The sequence below is a fragment of the Hippocampus bargibanti genome, linkage group LG07 (assembly GCF_051943395.1).
Source record: "Hippocampus bargibanti isolate YZ-2025 linkage group LG07, ASM5194339v1, whole genome shotgun sequence".
Lineage (NCBI taxonomy): Eukaryota > Metazoa > Chordata > Actinopteri > Syngnathiformes > Syngnathidae > Hippocampus > Hippocampus bargibanti.
In genome coordinates, this window is record NC_142740.1 from 25814445 (window position 1) to 25834680 (window position 20236).

Sequence of the window (20236 nt, forward strand, 5' to 3'; positions counted from 1 at the left end):
TTCCCTGATTAAAAAAGTGTACAGAATATCTCAACTTGAGAAAGACACCGTTTTAATTGACATACATCAGACTTTGTTTATTAGGCATGTTTTGACCTATGTGGTGAACTCCAGAGGGTATTTTAAAAATCATTTTGTTGAATAAGCTTGTACATACATGCTTTCTAATAGTTGCAATGTGAATATTATTAAGTGTTTTGAAGGACAACCGACGTCACTTTTTTGTTTCCTAACTGACATCAGAAAAACGTTTTATAGCATCTAAAATACCCCAAAACACGCAGTATAATATTTTTAGTCAAATGCAAAACACCAATAAAAATGACTTAGTGTCCAAAATCTGCAAAAAAAAATGAACCCGGAAGTGGCCAGTTTCAGAAGGTCCCGCCCCCTTGTACGTGGCCTCACCCCAAGACGTCTTGCCTTTCTGGAGAATCAAAACAATGGCTTTAGATTCACAGAATATGCTTTCTTGTTACTCATCCAGTTATGAATATGATTCAAATAGTTCTGAAGAGGAAAGCATACATGTTTGCAATCGATTAAAGAATTTATTCCGTGCCATTTTGAGGCAACATTGGGGGGAAATGTATCACCAAAAAAATAGGCAGAAAATGGCGAACAAGCTCCGTGGGAGGAATTAATAAGCCCGTTTCCACAGGCTGATAAATTCCTTACACGGAGCTTGGTCGCGCTCTTCTGGCTCTTTTTGGTGCAACATGCCATTTTCAGACCAAACAAATACAGCAAAATATATCGACGTGATGGAAGGACTGCTACAATGTGTCCTTTTTCGGTCAGGGGCGTTCCTTCAGTGACGTCACGTACTGACTCGTCACCAACTAAAAAACAAGACTTCCGGAATATTCAGCGCGAGTCTTAAAACGTAAAATATAGCTATATGCGGTGGAATCTTTGTAAAATACGCTCAGTAGAAGTCATTTGAAGCCATTTTACAAATTATGGACACAACTTGTCCAGAGACATCGGTTGTCCTTTAAGTCACGGGAGCCCTGCCAGTGGAGAAAAATTTCCAATACAATGGAGAAAGAATGATTTTCCCCACTTTTTTCAATAATCTGATCATTTGAGACCTAGCCAATAGAAAGGAACATAAATAAATTCATAATTTTGTAAATGATGAACGAATCAGGAGTGGTGGAGGGTTAGCTAGCGTGCCTCACAGTGCTAAGGTGCAGGGTTTGATTCCGGCTCCAGCGTTACTTTGTGGAGTTTGCATGTTTTCCCTGTACCCGTGTGGGATTTCCTCAGATAGTCCAGTTTCCTTCCACATTCCAAAAACAAACATTGAAGGCTGATTGAACACTCCAAATTTTCCGTAGGTGTGTGAATGATTGTTCGTTTCTGTGTACATTGTCATTGGCTGGAATTTGGGTCAGGGTGTCCCCGGTCTACTGCCCAAAGACAGCTGGGATATAGTCAAGCATCCCCTACAAAAATGGATGACTGGTTAAAAGAAGGCAGAATACCTGAAGCTAACCACATTTCCATTTAGTCATATTTATTCTTCCCCTTTCAGGTGGACCCTAACTTTGGGTTTGTAAAAACTTGAAAAATACAATCTTACTCAATAAAAGTCACAAAAGCTAAAAATATCCTCCAAAAGGTCAACCATAAATACATGCACAGGATAAAAGACAAGAGGAAAGACAGAGGAAATCATTAACCGCCTCAGATTCCAATGCAAACAGCACCATTGTTACCACGAGTAACATACATTTTGACACCACCTGTAAAAATGGGGTTGGATCTTAAAAAATAAAATTCACAGTGACATTCACTCACACGACTCACATTGTAATATGTTACACATTATTATGAAAGTTCTTAGTTGAGAGTCCATTGAAGCATTTTTGTCTTCTTCATTTCTCGTTTAATTGCAAATCTTCTCAGTCATCTCCTTCTGTTGGACAACAAAACATAGGATCACATATTTATATGTGCATGTATGTGGTTACAGATGTTATTTCATATCCCTAATTATTAACTCATTCACTGCCATACATGTAAAAATGTGTCCACTCCAGTGCCAGGGTTTTTGTCATTTTCTCTCAAATCACAGGACCGACAGAATATTGAGTTTTAGGACTACATAAACATTCAATGCAGCGTAAGAAACCTTAGACTCTCTTCTTTCATCAGAAAAAAAAGAGTTGATTCCTAAATTATATGGGTCTAAAGTTGTCTGAGCGTGAAATGGAGGCGGTTGTACAAAATACAATAAAATCCAGATTGATTTATATAGCGCTTTAACAACAGATGAAGCTAGAACAAAGTGCTATCATGGACAAAAGGCAAATCCCGCCGCCTCATGGGAGGGAAAAACATTGCCAGTGGTCTGACCAGCACTTTAACGGCACCCAGCGCAAGAAAAAAAAAAAAAAAAAAGAAACAATTCAGGAATGGCGTTCCATGTCACTTTTATTAAATACATTCGGGAATGGCAGCGAATGAGTTAAACTAATAATCTGCTAATTTGTTGTGTACAATTAATAATGATGATGATTATCCATTTTTTGTGGTTTCACTTCCATAACGACCGACCGAGTGGAGACGTAACCCCAAAATGGCCCGCGACAAACATACGTTTGACATCATCAGTCTACATAGCCTTTTTAGGATCTATTTTCAAGGAAGCAGCAAGTAAAAAAGAGTTAATTCCTAAATTATATGGGTCTGGAGTTATCTGAGCTTAAAATGGAGGCGGCTGTACAAAAGGCAAATGCTGCCCCCTCGTGGAAGGGAAAAACATCGCCAGAGATCTGACCAGTGCTTTATCAGCACCCCCGCAATAAAAACCCAAACAAATTGGGGAATGGCGCTCCACGTTATATTTTCAATTCCCGAATAAATTAGGGAATGGCAGTGAATGACTTCATCATCCCAATATTAACAATAACAAAAACTCCAATGTGATTTTGTATTGGTCCCATTTCACGCTTCACCATTTGAGACATTTAATAATGACATTTTGATTGATCACATAACACAAGGTCAAGGTCACGCTCATATCTCACCAAGGGCTCGAGTTCAGAATGGTCGATGAGGTTGAACTCGGAAATGAAGAAGTAGTAGTGCTTGTAACAGGTATTGATGTGAGCCTCTGCGCCCATGCTGCAGATGCTGTCAAAGTGATGGATGTAAACGTGCACAAACACCCTGAAGAGCCGACTCAGGATCTTCTTGCATACCTGCTGGAAATTCTTAGGAAAAGGAATACCTGTAGTGGAGATGAAAAAATAGTCGGGATTAGTTTTTTTTTTAGTTTGTTTCTGTGTGTGTGTGTGTGTGTGTGTGTGTGTGTGTGTGTGTGTGTGTGTGTGATACAATTGAAATGGCATGTATTATTATTATTATTATTATTATTATTATTACAGTGATACCTCGGTTTACAAACTTTTTGGTTGACGAACGTTAAATTTATGAAAGTTTTACCTTGCCATATGTACTTTTTTCGGGATACACACGGAGCTGCTTCAATGAGTGATGTGTCGTTCGTGAATGAGCCCGTTCTAACAACAAAATGGCAGCCAACTGGTTTTGGTCCTCTATTTCCGGCCCCCAGTCGTCGGTTTAAGCCACGTGATTGGTCAAGAACGCAGCAGTGAGGGGAGGTGGTTTAAACATTAAAGAGATGGGCAGACAACAGTGAAAGTTTCAATGTTGATAGTTCAAAGGCAGAGTGTAGACTTTAAGGTTAAAATATCCCATCAATCAGGCTCCACAAACAACCCGCACAAGCCATCTGTACACTTGATGCAAAAAGCTATCAACCCAGCTAAACAGAACATAATTGATGAGGAACTGAATAAAATTATCACAGAGAAAGCACCTACAAGGGATCATTCCTCAAGATGGTGAAAGAAGAAGGCTACGTTCCTCATCAAGTGTTTAATGCTGAAGAGACCGTCCACTACATTCCATCAAGCCATCAACGACCATCACAAAGGTAAATAAAACTACTTTATTATACCGTATAGTTGATTTCTTTAATTATAATACCATAGCACATTTATTGTACATAAAATAAGGTATATTTTGTGTCGTTTTAAGGCTTAGAAAATTAGAAAGTAAAAAATTATGTTTTATGGGGACCTGGGAACCAATTATTCTCATTTTAATGGTTTCCTATGGGAAATTAATTTTTGGGATACACACTTTTTGCCTTACACACTCTGACTGGGAACCAATTAAGTTCGTAAGCCAAGGTATCACTTTATAGCACTTTAACAACAGACGAAGCTGGAACAAAGCGCTAATATGGAAAAAAAGGGAAATGCTGCCCCTGTGGAAAAGAAAAAAAAAACATTGCCAGAGGTCTGAACAGCACTTTATCGGCACCCAAGCATGAAAAAAACAAAACCCTAACAAATTCGAGAATCGCGCTCTATGTCATATTTTCAATTCCCGAATAAATTTATGAATGTCAGTGAATGAGTTAATGAAGCTAAATAAAATTTACAATACAAACATCCTGTAAGGGAGTTCTCACACACCTATTCTGGTGGGAAAGATTTCCTCATCATTGATGAGTGATTCAATCCAGTCCATCATCAGGTTCATATACTTAAGAGCTGGTAGCTTGGTGGGTTTCCTGTAGTCGTCGCCGTCCTGCCATCTGTACTCGTACCGTAGGCCGCCGGACATAATGGGACAGGTGCGTTCGGTGCAGTATTCGCTGACCGTGCCGTAAATCAGGTTGATTCTGTTAAAAAAATCCACCACATGCATGGCGATCCAGTCATTGAGGCTCTCGCCCTCGGGCAGCTGCACCACCTTCCTCAAGTCGAGGCCGGACTTGAGCGACGCTTGGGCCTTCTTGTATAGTTCGAAACGCTGGGTGCCAGGTTCAAAGCGTTTTCTAGGTCGGAATGTTTTGTCTTTGCTAAATACTTGACCCAGGCACAAATCCATGTCCACAGATGTTTGTAATCTCCAGAATAAATGTTTTTTTTTAGTCTTGAAGGTGACAGTTTGTGGCCTGGATGTGGTCCCAAGAGGAGAAAAGCCTCGTCAATTCTGGCTGCAGATGCTTGGATGTTTACTGTAAAGCAAAAATAATAATAACACATTTTAAATTACATGACACAGTTTGTGGAGTGAATGCACAATATGTAATAAAGCCACTGACGTCAACTGCCAATCATATAGAACTCAAAGCTTTTTTTTTTTACAACTTCTGTCTTTTGCCATGTTCTAGTTTGAAAGCATTTGGAGCTGGTGTTTGTGGTTAAAACAACCACATGCTATGTGCCAATTAGACTAAAGTAAAAAAAAAAATCTTAAAAAAAACTTTTTGGGTGGTGGAAAAAAAACTGAAAACAGTGATACATCGGCTTACGCTTTAGCTAACAAACTTTACGCCTTACGAACATTAAATTCGCGACAATATAATCTTGGCATAAGAACTAGTTTTCGGGAAACACACGGAGAGCCACAATGGCTGGCCGACTAGTTTTCGGTGGAAGAACACCAAACCACGCGACCGAACAGCACCACCGTGGCTGCCGGACTACTTTTTCACACCCACTTTCTTTGAGTGCACTCAGTGCAGACATGGTTTGTAATGGAGTGGATACTTTTGCTTTTTTTGGAACAGAAAAAGACCCCACCACAGGCTAGTGTTAAACCGTAGAGGACACAAAGAAAATTACGGTCGAGCAGGAGATAATAGAATAACACATTTGTGTGACTTAGCGTCCCAGTACCAGTATGCTAAGTCGACCATTGCTACGTGTGGCTAAGGGTGTTTCTGTCTGTGTTGTCTAAGCAACGGTCTCAGGCAATAGAAGAAGTTGAAAAACATCTGTTAATTTGGATTAACAAAAAGCAGCTAGCAGGGGACAGTGTGAGTGAGGGTATTATCGCCGAGAAAGCACGGCAACTTCACTCGGATATCGTAAAGAGGCAACTACATCAACGACCTTCACAAAGGTAAATAAAATGACTATTATACGGTACAGTTTATTTATTTAATTACAATACAACAGCACAGTTATTATACATAAAATAAGGTATATTTTGTGTGGTTTTAAGGTTTATTTAGTAGAAAATTATGTTTTATGGGGACCTGGAAATCAGAATCATCTTTATTGCCAAGTATGTAGAACACACAAGGAATTTATTTCCGGTAGAACACGTGCACTAGTATCATCATCAAAAAAAAATTGCAAAGACGCACTATACAGTTCCATTTGAGCTACTGTTCAAAGAGTTAATGGCTTGGGGGATTATTCTCATTTTTAATGGTTTCCTATGGGAAATTAATTTTTGGGATACACACTTTTCGCCTTACACTCACTTTCTGGGAACCAATTATTAGATTAGAGCATGACCTCAACTGATTGGACTCTGTAGTCAAGTGACCTTGGGTGCAACATTTTTCATCAACATTTGTGTGTAAAGTCACTCAATACTGTTGTTCTCTGGATCATTACTAGCAAACGTTTCAGTTTCATTTTGAGGGTACAATTAAGTCAGTGTCAAAATGTGACAAGTTGTAACTACCTCAATGATAAAACATTTCAGAACCAACCCCCCTCCGAAACCAATTCTACAGGAAAAAGATGATGTCACCATAATGATTTGAGGGTATGTGATCTGCAAAACAGATCTTTATTTTTTTCTTCCTCTCACGACCAGTCGTGGGGTGTCATTGTGAATACTGTGTGTGGTCATCCTTAACAACAACAAAAAAGCATTTCAGAGACGATTTAAACACCAACCCAACAAAACACGAACTCCCTTTACCAGTGGACGAGTATAATAGCTAAAAACGACAGGACATAAGTGGGCTCAAAAACTTTTTACTCAAGCTGAAGCATGTCTGTTCATGTACTCCTCTCACGTCCATGCATACTTCCCGAGTGCTTGTTTATTGACGCCACACACTAAAAACAAACCCATTCAATGTTTGCGTGGTGGATATCAAAACACAGGTTTACCGGATTAAAGCAAGAGAATAATGGAGAACTGTTGACAAAAAACAGAACAGGGAAAACACTGTTTCGACTGTACCTGGTTGCTGTCCTACAGCGAAGGCTCCACAATGTCGGTAAAAGCTTTGGGAGAGGCTGGAGTGAATTTCGGAGGGCAGCTCCAGCTGCTTTACCCCCCTTTCCTCCCCCTTATCCCCCCGCCTCAAACAGACGTCCAACTTGAATCCACAGCAAAGCACAAATCAAGAAAAAAAAGTTGAACTAATCGTGTGGTTTCCCCTTCCTGAATATGATGTCACCTCCTGACTTTGTCTTCTGGATTTGCTCTTGCTACCTTAGTGTCCGGACGGAGGAGGTCTGGGAAAAGACTTCCCTCATTCCTTCCTTTTTCTTTTCCTTTGAGTTTTCCCTCATACGACCGGCCCATGGAAGACCACCCCCCTCTTTGGTGAAACCGAGCCCACATCTATGCGCCCGCCATAAGTACAGAGCAGAGAGCACATCAATCCCACAAATATTTCAGAATGTTTTGGCAGACCCGGCTGCTCTTCCATGACAACGTATCATTTAAATAGTTTGCCTTTTTAAAATGCTGTCTTGGAAGCCAGGATAAATAATGGGCTTCTATCAAAAGTTGCGAACGGAAGTTGTCTGTCTGGTCAAGTTTATCGTTCCACCTGTGGCCCTAAAATGGCGTCATGGAATATTTGGGATCATCTACCAACGAGACCTTCTATGAAATATCCGCTGAAATATCAAATTTGTATACTATGACATCTGATTTCAAGCCCCTTAAATGTTTTTTGGGACTATTTACAAAAAAAAAGTGGTTGGAAGATACAATGATGCCCCAAGAGCCGAATTCTTGTAATTCATAACTCATCTTTCCAAACTGTAATGAATGAAAATGCAACGACTCTGTCATAGCCTATTTCCACCCTCAAAATTATGATTAATTTAATTTAATTTGACTTTGTATTAAATTACAAGACAGGGTCAATGTTTTACATTCGAGAGTTAATCGGTCGGTATATTTCTATTAAAGTGTTTGTAGCTCTACTTATAAACAGAGAATGGAATGCTGTATGATATATTTGCTGTATTGTATTGTATTGTATTGTATTGTATTGTATTGTATTGTATTGTATTGTATTGTATTGTATTGTATTGTATTTGTGTTGCTTGTGTTGACATTTTTTTCCAAACCCAGACGCCAATATAATTTGTAGTACTTGAAATTGCCCACTTGGAGGCCTCCTGACTCTCGTGAAAATCATTTCAAATAAGAGAAACGCTGAGCCAAATTGTCATGCAAGTCCCCCTCAATGTTTCTGCTACTTCTTGTAAAGTTTGCTTCAGCACAATATTTGTTTATGGAACATGTTTATGGTGCTCGGACATCAAAATGTTACTCTTCCCTAACCATAACCCCATGGAGGACACTGATTGTTGAAAAATATATAACTATATTTTCAATAATTATAAAACGGATAAAAAGAAGTTTATACAGAGGTCCTTATTATTTAACATCCATGTTTTTTTAATTAATTAATTTATTTATTTATTCATATACTGTATTCATTTATTTATGTAGATAGATGGATGGATGGATGGATGGATAGCTAGCTAGCTAGCTAGCTAGCTAGATAGATAGATAGATAGATAGATAGATAGATAGATAGATAGATAGATAGATAGATAGATAGATAGATAGATAGATAGATAGATAGATAGATAGATAGATAGATAATGTCTCTCAAAGTTGGAAAATAGTTAGTTAGTTAGTTAGTTAGTTAGTTAGTTAGTTAGTTAGTTAGTTAGTTAGTTAGTTAGTTAGTTAGTTAGTTAGTTAGTTAGTTAGTTAGTTAGTGTCAACTTCACCCCAACACATTTCTTCTTTTGGTTTGCCATTGAAGATAAACTATATTCAAGGAATACACACGCCTTTGATACTAATCATAACAGGTAGATGTCAAGAAATAAGTAATGGTGTCATTCTTTAATTCATATTATGCATATCCTTATACAGCCTCTTCTGAAGCAATGTATGTCACTCAAGAAATGTGGCCATTGCATCACCTCAACCTTGTCTACTTCAGTAATGACTCAACTTCCAAAAAAGTGATCTCACTAAAAGAGCTGTCAGAGCAATGTGGATGCATGACATATGCCTGGCACTGTCATCGGCTTCATTGCAAGATGTTTGGCTCTACAGACAGAAATGTGACACATGAGGAAGTGAAACAGGTCCGGCCTCAGCTGTCAGGCTGAAACAGAAAGCACGACAAAGGTAAGCATGCATGGTAAAAACATACAGCATGCCATGTTAATTAAGGACAGCTCAATCCTTGCTCGGAATGAAATGCATATTTTTACATTCAGCCATTCAAGAAAATATATGTTCATTACAATAGATTGATGATTTCTGTTTTCTTTTTCGCTTGTTTACATACAGGTTGAGGGTGAGCTGGAGACTATTCCATCCCAAATTAGTATCCAATTTCACATTCTATTCACATTGCAGTTGAACTTAAACTTCAAATGTAATTGACTTGTCCCTTGCAGGCAAGGAGTGTCATGAAAACAACCCCCAGCAGCTGCTGCCTGCTTTCACCTAAACAGTGCTAAATATGTCAAGCATGTGGTGCAAAAGCATCGTTTAGACCAGGGGTGTCAAAGTCATTTTTTTGCCGCGGGCCACATTGTAGTTATGGTTTCCTCTCGAGGGCCGTTATGAATTTGCGGAACCCATTAGAATGTTTAAATCCCTTCAAATATTACATATAGAGCACACAGCAAATTAATGAATAACTCGTTTTCAAATCTGAAGTCAAGAATAATGACTTTTATTGTGGTTGACATCCAAAAATATGAAATTTTGGCTCAGATTTTAGCAATTTAACAAGTTTGATTTGCTTTCGCGGGCCGAAAAAAATGATGTGGAGGGTCGGATTTGGCCCGCGGGCCTTGACTTTGACACCTGTGGTTTAGACAGTCCATCTCTGTTAAACATCAGGTCGAGATGTTGTTTGACAGACAAGCACAAGCAGCCTTTTATTCTCGTTTCGGACCAGGTTTTTGGGATTTTATGGAACCGGCTGGGATAGGCTCCAGAACCTCGCTCAAACTTGTGAGGATTAAGTGGATCAGAAAATTGATGGATGGATGGCTGGATGGATGGGTGGGTCAGTTGGATGTACGGGTCAGTTGGATGGATTTATGGTTCATTTGTATGACAACGGCGAATTAAAAATATCAGTTAGATTGTTAGCCTACCCTAGCAAGGGAGATTGACAATGAGCTGATATTGATCCATATCAGTTACACAACTGGAAACTCTCGGGACAACTGGAATCTCCGGAATGCCGGCCCACCAACCTCAATTGATAGCAACACTTTTGTTTATGTCATTTATAAACTGAAAATATCTCTTTACTCATCTATCATGTTTTTTTTTTTTTTTTTTTTTTTTTTTTTTTTTTTTGTCTGGTGACCCAGAAGTACAACAGTGCTAAACTGCATTACAAATACTGTAATGCCAAAGAATGTACTAGAACTAGATCAAATGTCATAATCCCCAATGTCAATTGCTACTTTTTGTGACATATTCGTTTGCCACTAAAGTTGTCAGTTGATGACGCGTAAAGGGGGGCGACTTAAAAGAGCGTCAATGAATTTGACTCCGCCCTTTTTTTCCTGAGCGCCTTCGAATGCATTTTTACTTTTTCCTCGGCTGCAAAGATTGATGCGGAAATGAACAGCCTGAGACTTCTTGAGGCACGCGTCGGCCCACTTTAATTTCGACTCGCTTCGCTGACTTTATCTGACCCCCGTGCCCCACCTTAAAAAGTGAGTGAGTTATCAACAAGTCATGAAAAGACTTCCTAAATGTCCACGTTCCGAGTTAAGTGTAATTACACTTCCGCCCGACCAATTGTAAGCAGCGCCGTACTCACTTGCTTAAACTTCCTCTTTAGCGTATTTTGTATTTTGCTTTCATTTAAACCATCCTGGCATTTTGTGGCTGTAATGTACAACATCGATTGTGTTTTGACGAACGCCCGTCGTCATCGGTTTGTAACCGTAGCTGCTGACAAACCGTTTATTGACGCTTCTTTGTTGTCACTACCTGGTTGAAAGAATTTGCATGCGTCTCAACGGTGTGTAGATAGTATGTGTAGTTAATTTCAGTTTCAAGTGAAATCGTCAAAACGAAGTTTAAAAAAGGGAAAATGGTTTTGGTACTATGGTTTACACATGGCTCTCAAAAGATGAAAGCGAATATATTGATTTTAAAGTAAAATTAACTGAACTGTAGTTTAGTAGTGAGTTTGTAACATGCCACAAGTGTACAGTTGTCAAACACAAGGCCCTGAGGCATACCCGATCCACCGAGGCAAATAATGTACATTGACTTCATGTTTCTTGTTAAAGTACCCCAAATTGCAAATGGTCGTTTTGACTTTTAATGACATTAAGATATTGCAAGCATATTTGAGTGGGAGTGGAGTGACATTTTTTAACTGGCTTCTGATATCAAAATGTGTTAGGTCGTGGTCGGGGGTAACTAAAGCTGGGGTGAATCAGATTTTTATTTTTTGCTAGTACAGTATCTCATTAAAGTGCATGAATCGAACTCAAAATGTATTTTATTGAACACTTTCAAACAGCCAATGCTGCATATAAAGGTGGAAAGAACCATCCATTGTGTAGAGATATGCACTCATACAAGTCATCCATCAATTTGTTAGCGATATATAATAATATTAGGCAATCATATATTTTTACGGTTTCAGTCATAACGGCCCTCCAAGGAAAACCATAATGCAATGTGGCTCATGACAAAAATGAGTTCACATCCCCGCCAAAGTTTGAAAATTGCTGTATGGTATCTTGTTCATTGTCAATGTGATGGTATATCATAATCAGAAAACCTTTATTCGTCCCACAATGGGGACATTTGCAGTCCACAGCAGCAATTTGATAGGGGGTGGGGTCGGGGGGGGGGGGGTGGAAGGATAGAAAAACAAGATATTCTAAGCACAGTAAAAAATGTCAGCAGACTGAGATGTATACTGTAAATGTGCAAAACCGTTTCATAAAAAAAAAAACTAGTGTATATCAAGAAAAGGTCTATTGATATATGTAGCTGTATTGCATCAACCCATATTTACAGTACTAGAGTCCAGTTTTTTGTTGTTTTTGTAGTTATTTTTTTCACAATTATTTTTTCACAATTATTGAGAATTGAGAATCCTGACAGCAGTCCATAGGAACGAGCGGCGGTACCTCTACTTCTTGCAGCGCGGGTATAATAGTCTCTGGCTGAAGGAGCCTACCCAGTGCTGTCAGGGTGGGAGGGGCAGCACGTCACAGCTTTTTTTTTTTGAGAAAATAGTTCTTTTTATTTAAATTTTGGAAAGCGATTGTCGTAACTATTTTTCCTCATGTTCTTAAAGGACAACCGACGTCTCCGGACAAGTTATGGCCATGATTTGTAAAATGGCTTCAAATGACTTCTACTGAGCGTAAATTAATAAGATTCCACCGCATATAACTATATTTTACGTTTTAAGACTCGCACTGAATATTCAGGAAGTCTTGTTTTTGAGTTGGTGACGAGTCTGTACGTGACGTCACTAAAGGACCGCCCTTGACTGTAAAAAAGACGCATTGTAGCGGTCCTTCCATCACGTCAATGTATTTTGCTGGACTTGTTTGGTCTGGGGATCTCGTGTTGCACCCAAAAGCCGCCAGAAGGCCAGAAGCGCCATATAGGGAATTTGTCAGCCTGTGGAAACGGAGGTGGCCACAGGAGGTCGCCATTTTGTGCCTCTTTTTTTGGGTGAGAGTTTTTCTCCCAATGTTGCCTCGAAATGGCACAAATTAATTCTTTAATCGATTGCAAACATGTATTCTTTCCTCTTCAGAACTATTTGAATCATATTCATAACTGGATGTGTAACAAGAAAGCATATTCTCCAAATCTGAAGCCATTGTTTTTATTCTCCAGCAATGCAAGACGTCTTGGCGTGACGTCACGAACTGGGGGCGGGACTTTCTGAAAATGCCCAATTCGCAGCTCAATTTTTTTGCAGATTTTGGACACTTTAAGTCATCTTTATTGGTGTTTTGTATTTGACTAAAAATATCATACTGCGTGTTTTGGGTATTTTAGATGCTATAAAACGTTTTTCTGGTGTCAGTTAAAAAACAAAAAAGTGACGTCGGTTGTCCTCTAAAGGTTGAGTTGAAACTCTGCAGTGTTTTGGTTAAAAACTGCCCTATATTTACAAGTTTTGCATTATGTATTGCCTATGGTGTTTGATGATATAAAGCTTGTAATTTACATCGCAAACTATTGCAACGTCAGTTTCAATTTTTTTAGGGTTTGATGCAATTTGGTTATTTCTCTACTTAGCTATTTCACTTTTTACTTTCAATGTATTTTTAATTAGCATAGAGATCGAAAGTAATGAAATTGGCAACTTCGACTGTACTTTTGTAGACGTGCTCCTCTCTAATCACAGTCTTGTTGTGAGGGCAAGTTGTACACATCAGCAGAAATAGACTTAAAAAGCCAGTTACAAAAAAAAAAAAAGCCTGATTCTCCACCGAGAATCAAGCAACACTTTAAACAAATCTATACAACACACCTGTTGTATTAAGTCTGGACCATCGGGAATTGCGCAAGCTCATAACTTGGAAGCACGCCATATCGGACAAATGGCTGCAAAATGAACAATGGGGGAAGCTATTCCACATTGCTGTCATATTTTTATTTATTTATTGCCACTAAGCTTTCAGACTTTTATAGGGCTCTGTCAATACAGCTTTGATTTAATTTCCTGTGAGAGGAAGTCAGACCAGTAGAGGGTGTGTTTACTCAGGCTCGTTGAGTCCTTTGGAAATTGTTGACAAGGGAATAGTCTGCAGTCAACTGCAGGCAATTTGAGGCTTTAGTCTGTTTTCTTTTCTTTTAAGCCTTTCAACTATTTCATAATTAAAAAATAGCTGGCAGAGAACACATGTGGGATGTGCCGATCATGCATTTTTATTGATTTTATGCAACCAGCTCAGAATCGGTTACTTAATTAATTTCAAGCATCTTTCGTCAATTACATTCAGAACAAAAAAAATAGCACAATCTGCTTGTCTCAACAATGTTATTGTTTTTATTTTTAGAATCAAGGTATCCTAATATAATACCTTGATGTGGTTACAATCTGGTGTGATTAGATTAGGGGTAACCTAAAAACAGCTCCTTGTTAGATTAGGGGTAACCTTAGAACAGCTCCTTGTGGTACTCCATTAATTCAATTACTACACATTCACATAAGCATCAAGACACAAATACATTTTGAGTGATAGGATATTTTACTTTATTTTACTTAGTGAGTCACAAAGTAAAAAATGATGTGGTAGGCCGTATTTGGCCTGATGCCCTTGAGTTTGTCACGTGTCCTGTATTACGCAGGGTACATAACAAATAGCTGTTTACAAACGAGAGTGACTAGGCTGTAGGCTTTGCTACACTAAGCTCAATACCAACTCTCTTACCGTTATTGTATTTCAGCCCGTGCCGATTCGTATGTTGTTAAACCTGTTGTCGTGTAAACATTGCACGGGTAAAAAAATAAAAGAAAAGAATAAGTACTTCTGTCCAGGAACTCACAATAGCTGTACAAACCTAATGTTTTTTTTGTTGGCAAACATGACCCACAAAATGGCTTTGCATATTTATTACATGTCGTTTTGAGCATGCTAAACCCAAAAGGTATTTCACGATGGGAGCTTACAAATTTGTCATGTGATAAAAATCATGATATTTAAAAAAACAAAAATTTTTATTCAGAAATTAGATCAAAGTTCATCCTGCTTTATACGCAGTGTATGCACAGTAAAGACATGACAAATGTTGTTCCAGTCATACCAAAAGCCTTGCATCATCCGACTCGTCTACCTGGTTAGGTTTGCACTTTACCCCGTTTGTTCTCTAATGAGTTGTTCTTGGAAAAAGAGTACTGTATTGTTTTAGCTTCAGGGTTATAGTTGTCAGGGTGTACCCTTCACACATATGTATGTAATATGTTTGAGAACATACCTTATCTTTTGGTTCTGGGAAAGGTCCTGTCACTTCATAAAAATGTAACAAGGCTCCAGTTCTAAAATCATATTTTACAAATAGGCATGATGCGACATTAGATTCTGATAATATGATAACCATAAGCAGAAATTTTGCGGGATCAAACTATCAAGATTACAAGTCTAAAATGTGTTTTTATTTTTATTTTTTTATGTTAGCATTGATAAAAATATATTTTTAAACAAAATATAGTTCACAAATGTGTGTCATAAGTTTGAAGTTTGCCATTGAGCTAGCATTAGCAAAGACCCATGGGCTACTTATGTTGTCCTTGAGGCTAACTCAAGATTACAACTCTAAAATGTGTTTTTATTTGTATATTTTTTAGGTTAGGATAGATTAAAAAAAATCAACCAATTTTTAAACAAAATATAGATCACAAATGTGGATCATGATAAGTTTGAATTGATAAATGAATACAGTTCGTCATTGAGCTAGTATTAGTACAGATCTGTGGGCTACTCATGTTGTCCTTGAGGCTAACTCAACATTACAAATCTAAATGTGTTTTATTTGTACTTTTTAGGTTAGGACAGATAAAAATCAACCCATTTTTAAACAAAGTATAGTTCACAAATGTATTGCGTGAAAAGTTTAAATCGATAAATGAAGTCAGTTCGCCATTGAGCTAGCATTAGCACGGACCCATGGGCTACCCATGTTGTCCTTGAGGCTAACTCAAGATTACAACTCTAAAATTTGTTTTGATTTGTACTTTTTTAAGTTAGGATAGATAAAAATCAACCCATTTTCAAACAAAATATAGCTCACAAATGTGTGTCGTGATAAGTTTGAATCGATAAATGAATAGAGTTCGCCATTGAGCTAGCATCAGCACAGAACTGGGCATCTGTGTTTTACATTATCTGGCCTTGTTCCCTCCTTATCTCCTCACAATGGAGAGGAGGAGAAAAAAATGTTTTAATTAATGTTGTAATTGGAGGGAATTAGCGCCAAATATTCATTTCAGAAAAGAGTAGCTCAGCACCAGTGGCAGCCAAATTTGTTACTTCTTGAAATTTTGACTTTTTAAAACGAAACATCATAAATATTGATTTAATTGTCAACAACAAAATGGTCAAAATTTCTCGAGCAGAGGTATGTTCCACATGAAAAAAAAATATCTCAAAACAAAAATGTCACAAAAAGTGGATGTGCCAGTCAATTATGTTCCTTCTGCTTTCTACTAACAGAACATTTCATTGTTCTGTTTGTAAATGTATGTCACTCGTACAAAATGGACACCCGCACGTTGTTTGAAAGTAAATTTGGGGTGATAAATTCCTTGAATTAAAGTGTCTCATGTATCAATAAATATTAACTCATTCACTGCCATTCCCGAATTAATTTGAGAAGTGAAAATCTGATGTAGAGCACCATTCCTGAATTTGTTCAGGTTTGTTGTTTTTTTTTCATGTGTGGTTGCTGATAAAGTGCTGGTCATGGCCTCTGGCAAAGTTTTTCTTTTCCACAATCAGAATCAGAATCAGAATCATCTTTATTGCCAAGTATGTAGGACACACAAGGAATTTGTTTCCGGTAGAACACGCTGCACTAGTATCGTTGTCAAAAAAACTGCTAAGTGGCACTATACAGTTCCATTTTGGCTACTGTTGAAAGAGTTCAAAGAGTTAATGGCTTGGGGGAAGAAGCTGTTTAAATGTCTGCTGGATTTGGTGCGCATGGATCGGTAGCGCCTGCCTGAGGGGAGTAGCTGGAAAAGGTGGTGGGCAGGGTGCGGAGGGTCCAGTAGGATTTTCCGCGCCCTAGTTTGGGGCAGCATTTCCCTTTTTTCCATGTTAGCACTTTGTTCTAGCTTCAGCTGTTGTTAAAGCACTATATAAACCAATATGTATGTATTGCATTGTATTTGGGACAGCTGCCCTCATTTCAAGCGCATATAACTTAGGAATTAACTTTTTTTTCTGATGAAAGCAGAGAGTCTAAGGTTTCTAACACTGTATTGAATTTCTATGTAGTCCAAAACTCAATATTCTGTGGGTCCTGGAATTCAATTGACTATGACAAAAACCCTGGCACTGGAGTGGACACATTTTGGCACGTCTGGCAGTGAATGAGGCCCTAGAACATTTTTGAGGTGACTTGCCGTTTAAGAAGGGCAGTCAGTCCCACAAGTTTGCGTATCATCGTTGCATAAAACATGGACAGTTGAAGTGATTTGTTTGCATTTTTTTGCTGTACTCAGATTTGTGATTTACTGAAGAATGTTTACGCCACACTTGATTGCCAAAATCTAGTTTGCTTTGCTAGATATTTTTTTCCACCATCCGGCTTGAGCTCATACGGAAGGATGCAGCTTTGCACGTATGTTCTATGTGGAAAGTTCCAGTCCTGTGAATCATAGGAGAGAAGCGAGAGGGAGAAACCTGTGGAGAAGGAGGAGGGAGGGAGGGAGGCAGGGAGGGAGGGAGGGAGGGAGGGAAGGTGTGGAATTGGGAGAACGAGGCCGGTAAAAGGTGAATGCTCACCCCCTTTCTGAATAAGGTTGGGGGATGGGATGGACTATGGTTGTTTCTCAACCGCCCGCCCATAGCGGCACCTTACACCCACCCTCAACCCACACATGAAACAAAGGGGGGTGAATATTGCTCGCTATGTGACATTCCAGTAAAATGAGGGACGTGGGGGAGCTGTAACAGTAAACTACTTGAGGACACAGTCGTCAATGTTAACTCATTCACTGCCAGATGTGCAAAAATGTGTCCACTCCAGTGCCAGGGTTTTTGTCATTTTCACTCAAATTCCATGACCCACAGACTATTTAGTTTTTGGACTACATAAACATTCAATGCAGCGGAAGAAACCTTAGACTCTCTTCTTTCATCAGAAAAAAAAAAGACTTAAAGGACAACTGACGTCTCCGGACAAGTTGTGTCCATAATTTGTAAAATGGCTTCAAATGACCTCTATTGAGCGTATTTTACAAAGATTCCATCGCATATAGCTATATTTTACGTTTTAAGACTCACGCTGAATATTCCGGAAGTCTTGTTTTTGAGTTGGTGACGAGTCCTCGCCCTACGTCACTGAAGGAACGCCCCTGACCGAAAAAAGGACACATTGTAACAGTCCTTCCATCACGTAAATGCATTTTGCTGTACTTGTTTGGTCTGAAAACTTCGTGTTGCACCAAAAAGAGGCAGAAGAGGGCGACAAAGCTCAGTGTAAGGAATTAATCAGCCTGTCGAAATGGGCTGATTAATTCCTTACACGGAGCTTTGTCGCAATTTTCTGCCTCTTTTTTAGTGCTACATTTCCCCCCCCCCCCTATTGCCCCAAAATGGCACGGAATAAAATCTTTAATCGATTGCAAGCATGTATGCTTTCCTCTTCAGAACTATTTGAATCATATTCATAACTGGATGAGTAACAAGAAAGCATATTTTCCGAATCTGAAGCCATTGTTATGATTCTCCAGCAAGGCAAGACGTCATGGGGTGACGCCACGAACAAGGGGGCGGGACCTTCTGAAACTGGCCACTTCTGGGTTCATTTTTTTGCAGATTTTGGACTCTTTAAGTAATTTTTATTGGTGTTTTGCATTTGAGTAAAAATATCATACTGCGTGTTTTGGGTATTTTAGATGCTATAAAACGTTTTTTTGATTATCAGTTAGGAAACAAAAAAGCGATGTCGGTTGTCCTTTAATTCCTAACTTATATGGATCTGGAGTATTGCGAGGTGCAATTGGGGGCGTCTGTACAAAAAGCAAACGCTGCCCCCACGTGGGTGGGAAAAACATTGCCAGAGGTCTGACCAGTGCTTTATTGGCACCCAAGCATGAAAAAACAAAACCCAAACAAATTCGGGGATGGCGCACCACGTCATATTTTCAACTCCTGAATACATTCGGGAATGGCAGTGAATGCACCTGATTTGCATCGTATTCAGTTTTAAGCTTGTTTTATTCAGTTTTCCCTCTAGATGGTTTGCATTTGAAGCCACATTGCAGAATTATTATTGTGTGCGTATTTTTAGGTGGAGTGATTTGCCTTACACACTCTGGGAACCAATTAAGTTCGTAAGCCAAGGTATCACTGTATCATGTTTTTTTTGTTTTTAGTGGCCTTTTTTAAGAAAACAAATCTGTCATCTGGGTCAGGTGTTTTGGCGCCATATGTTGTTTTGGACACACACTTGGATTTATTTATTATTATTTTAAAAAATCACATCTTTTTTTTGTGAGGCCCTATTTTGGTGTATTCCAATCTTCAGCGCACCACAAGTATTTCACATGGTACCCACAGCAGAGCAACTATGGCCCGTACGGCAAGGCCAGACTCCTCGCACGGGCATGTAAAAAATAGCGAATGAATGTTTGCGCTCGCTTGCCTCGACGCTTTAGCAGCACACGTGTGATGTTTTGAATATCATTGAGTTGTTTTTGCTTATAAGTGGAAAGCAATTATGACAATGGTTATTAGTATGGCAGGTACTCAAAAGTCTGAACTCCACACCCAGTGATGTGATTTGTACATTAGGTCATAGATGGGTTACTATCGCTAGAGAGGCAGATGCATTGTTGCGCACAAATGCGTATCTGCAATACATCTTGTGACTGGAATTTTACTGGGTTCCGCATTTTGTGCCTTATCGAGGTTGCAGCGGTGGTGGCAATGGATAAAATATGGTCATCGTGGCCTTAAAGCTTGAGCTGAATGATTTATTGTTTTGTTTTTTTCCCGCTTTCTTCCATAACTCGCTCATACGATCATGTGACGATTGTGTTCCAGACTGACCAAGAACCTATTGTATCATCTCACTCCTCTTCCGCCGAACTGACCAATCTGAAGCGACAGAGCACAAGAAGCTAATGCTATTCGCTAAGCTAATGTTTTTTTTGTTTGTGTTTTTGGCTCGCTCAATAAGCCAATACTAGTCATTAAGCTGATGTTTGTTTTTGGTTTGCGGAAGAAGCAAATGCTAGTCGCTAAGCTAATGTTTTGTGAGTTTTGGGGGTTTTATTTTTTGGCTCACACGGATAGCTAATGCTATTCGCTAAGATAATGATTTGTTTTTTTTTTTTTTGAGCTCGCATAAGAAGCTAATGCTAGTTGCTAAGCTAATGTTTTGTTTTTGGCTTACATAATAAGATAATGCTAGTTGCTAA

At 38.8% G+C, this 20236-nt stretch overlaps 2 protein-coding genes across 2 annotated transcripts in view; one reads left to right on the plus strand and one right to left on the minus strand.

The window, feature by feature from the left end:
- Nucleotides 1-42: 42 nt before the first annotated feature.
- On the minus strand, nt 43-7161 carry mob3c (MOB kinase activator 3C). The gene is made up of 4 exons (XM_089000572.1): nt 7039-7161; nt 4518-5065; nt 3039-3241; nt 43-1924 (listed from the first exon to the last, which is right to left on the minus strand). Exons 2-4 carry the CDS (start codon nt 4933-4935, stop codon nt 1895-1897), a joined length of 651 nt encoding a protein of 216 aa, XP_088856698.1. The 5' UTR covers nt 4936-5065; nt 7039-7161; the 3' UTR covers nt 43-1894.
- Nucleotides 7162-10665: 3504 nt separating this feature from the next.
- Nucleotides 10666-20236, plus strand: part of elovl1b (ELOVL fatty acid elongase 1b) — a 29722-nt gene continuing 20151 nt past the window's right edge. The window contains exon 1 of the mRNA XM_089000556.1: nt 10666-10808. The gene's annotated coding sequence lies outside the window, so the exon portion shown is untranslated. The remainder of the gene's footprint in view (nt 10809-20236) is intronic.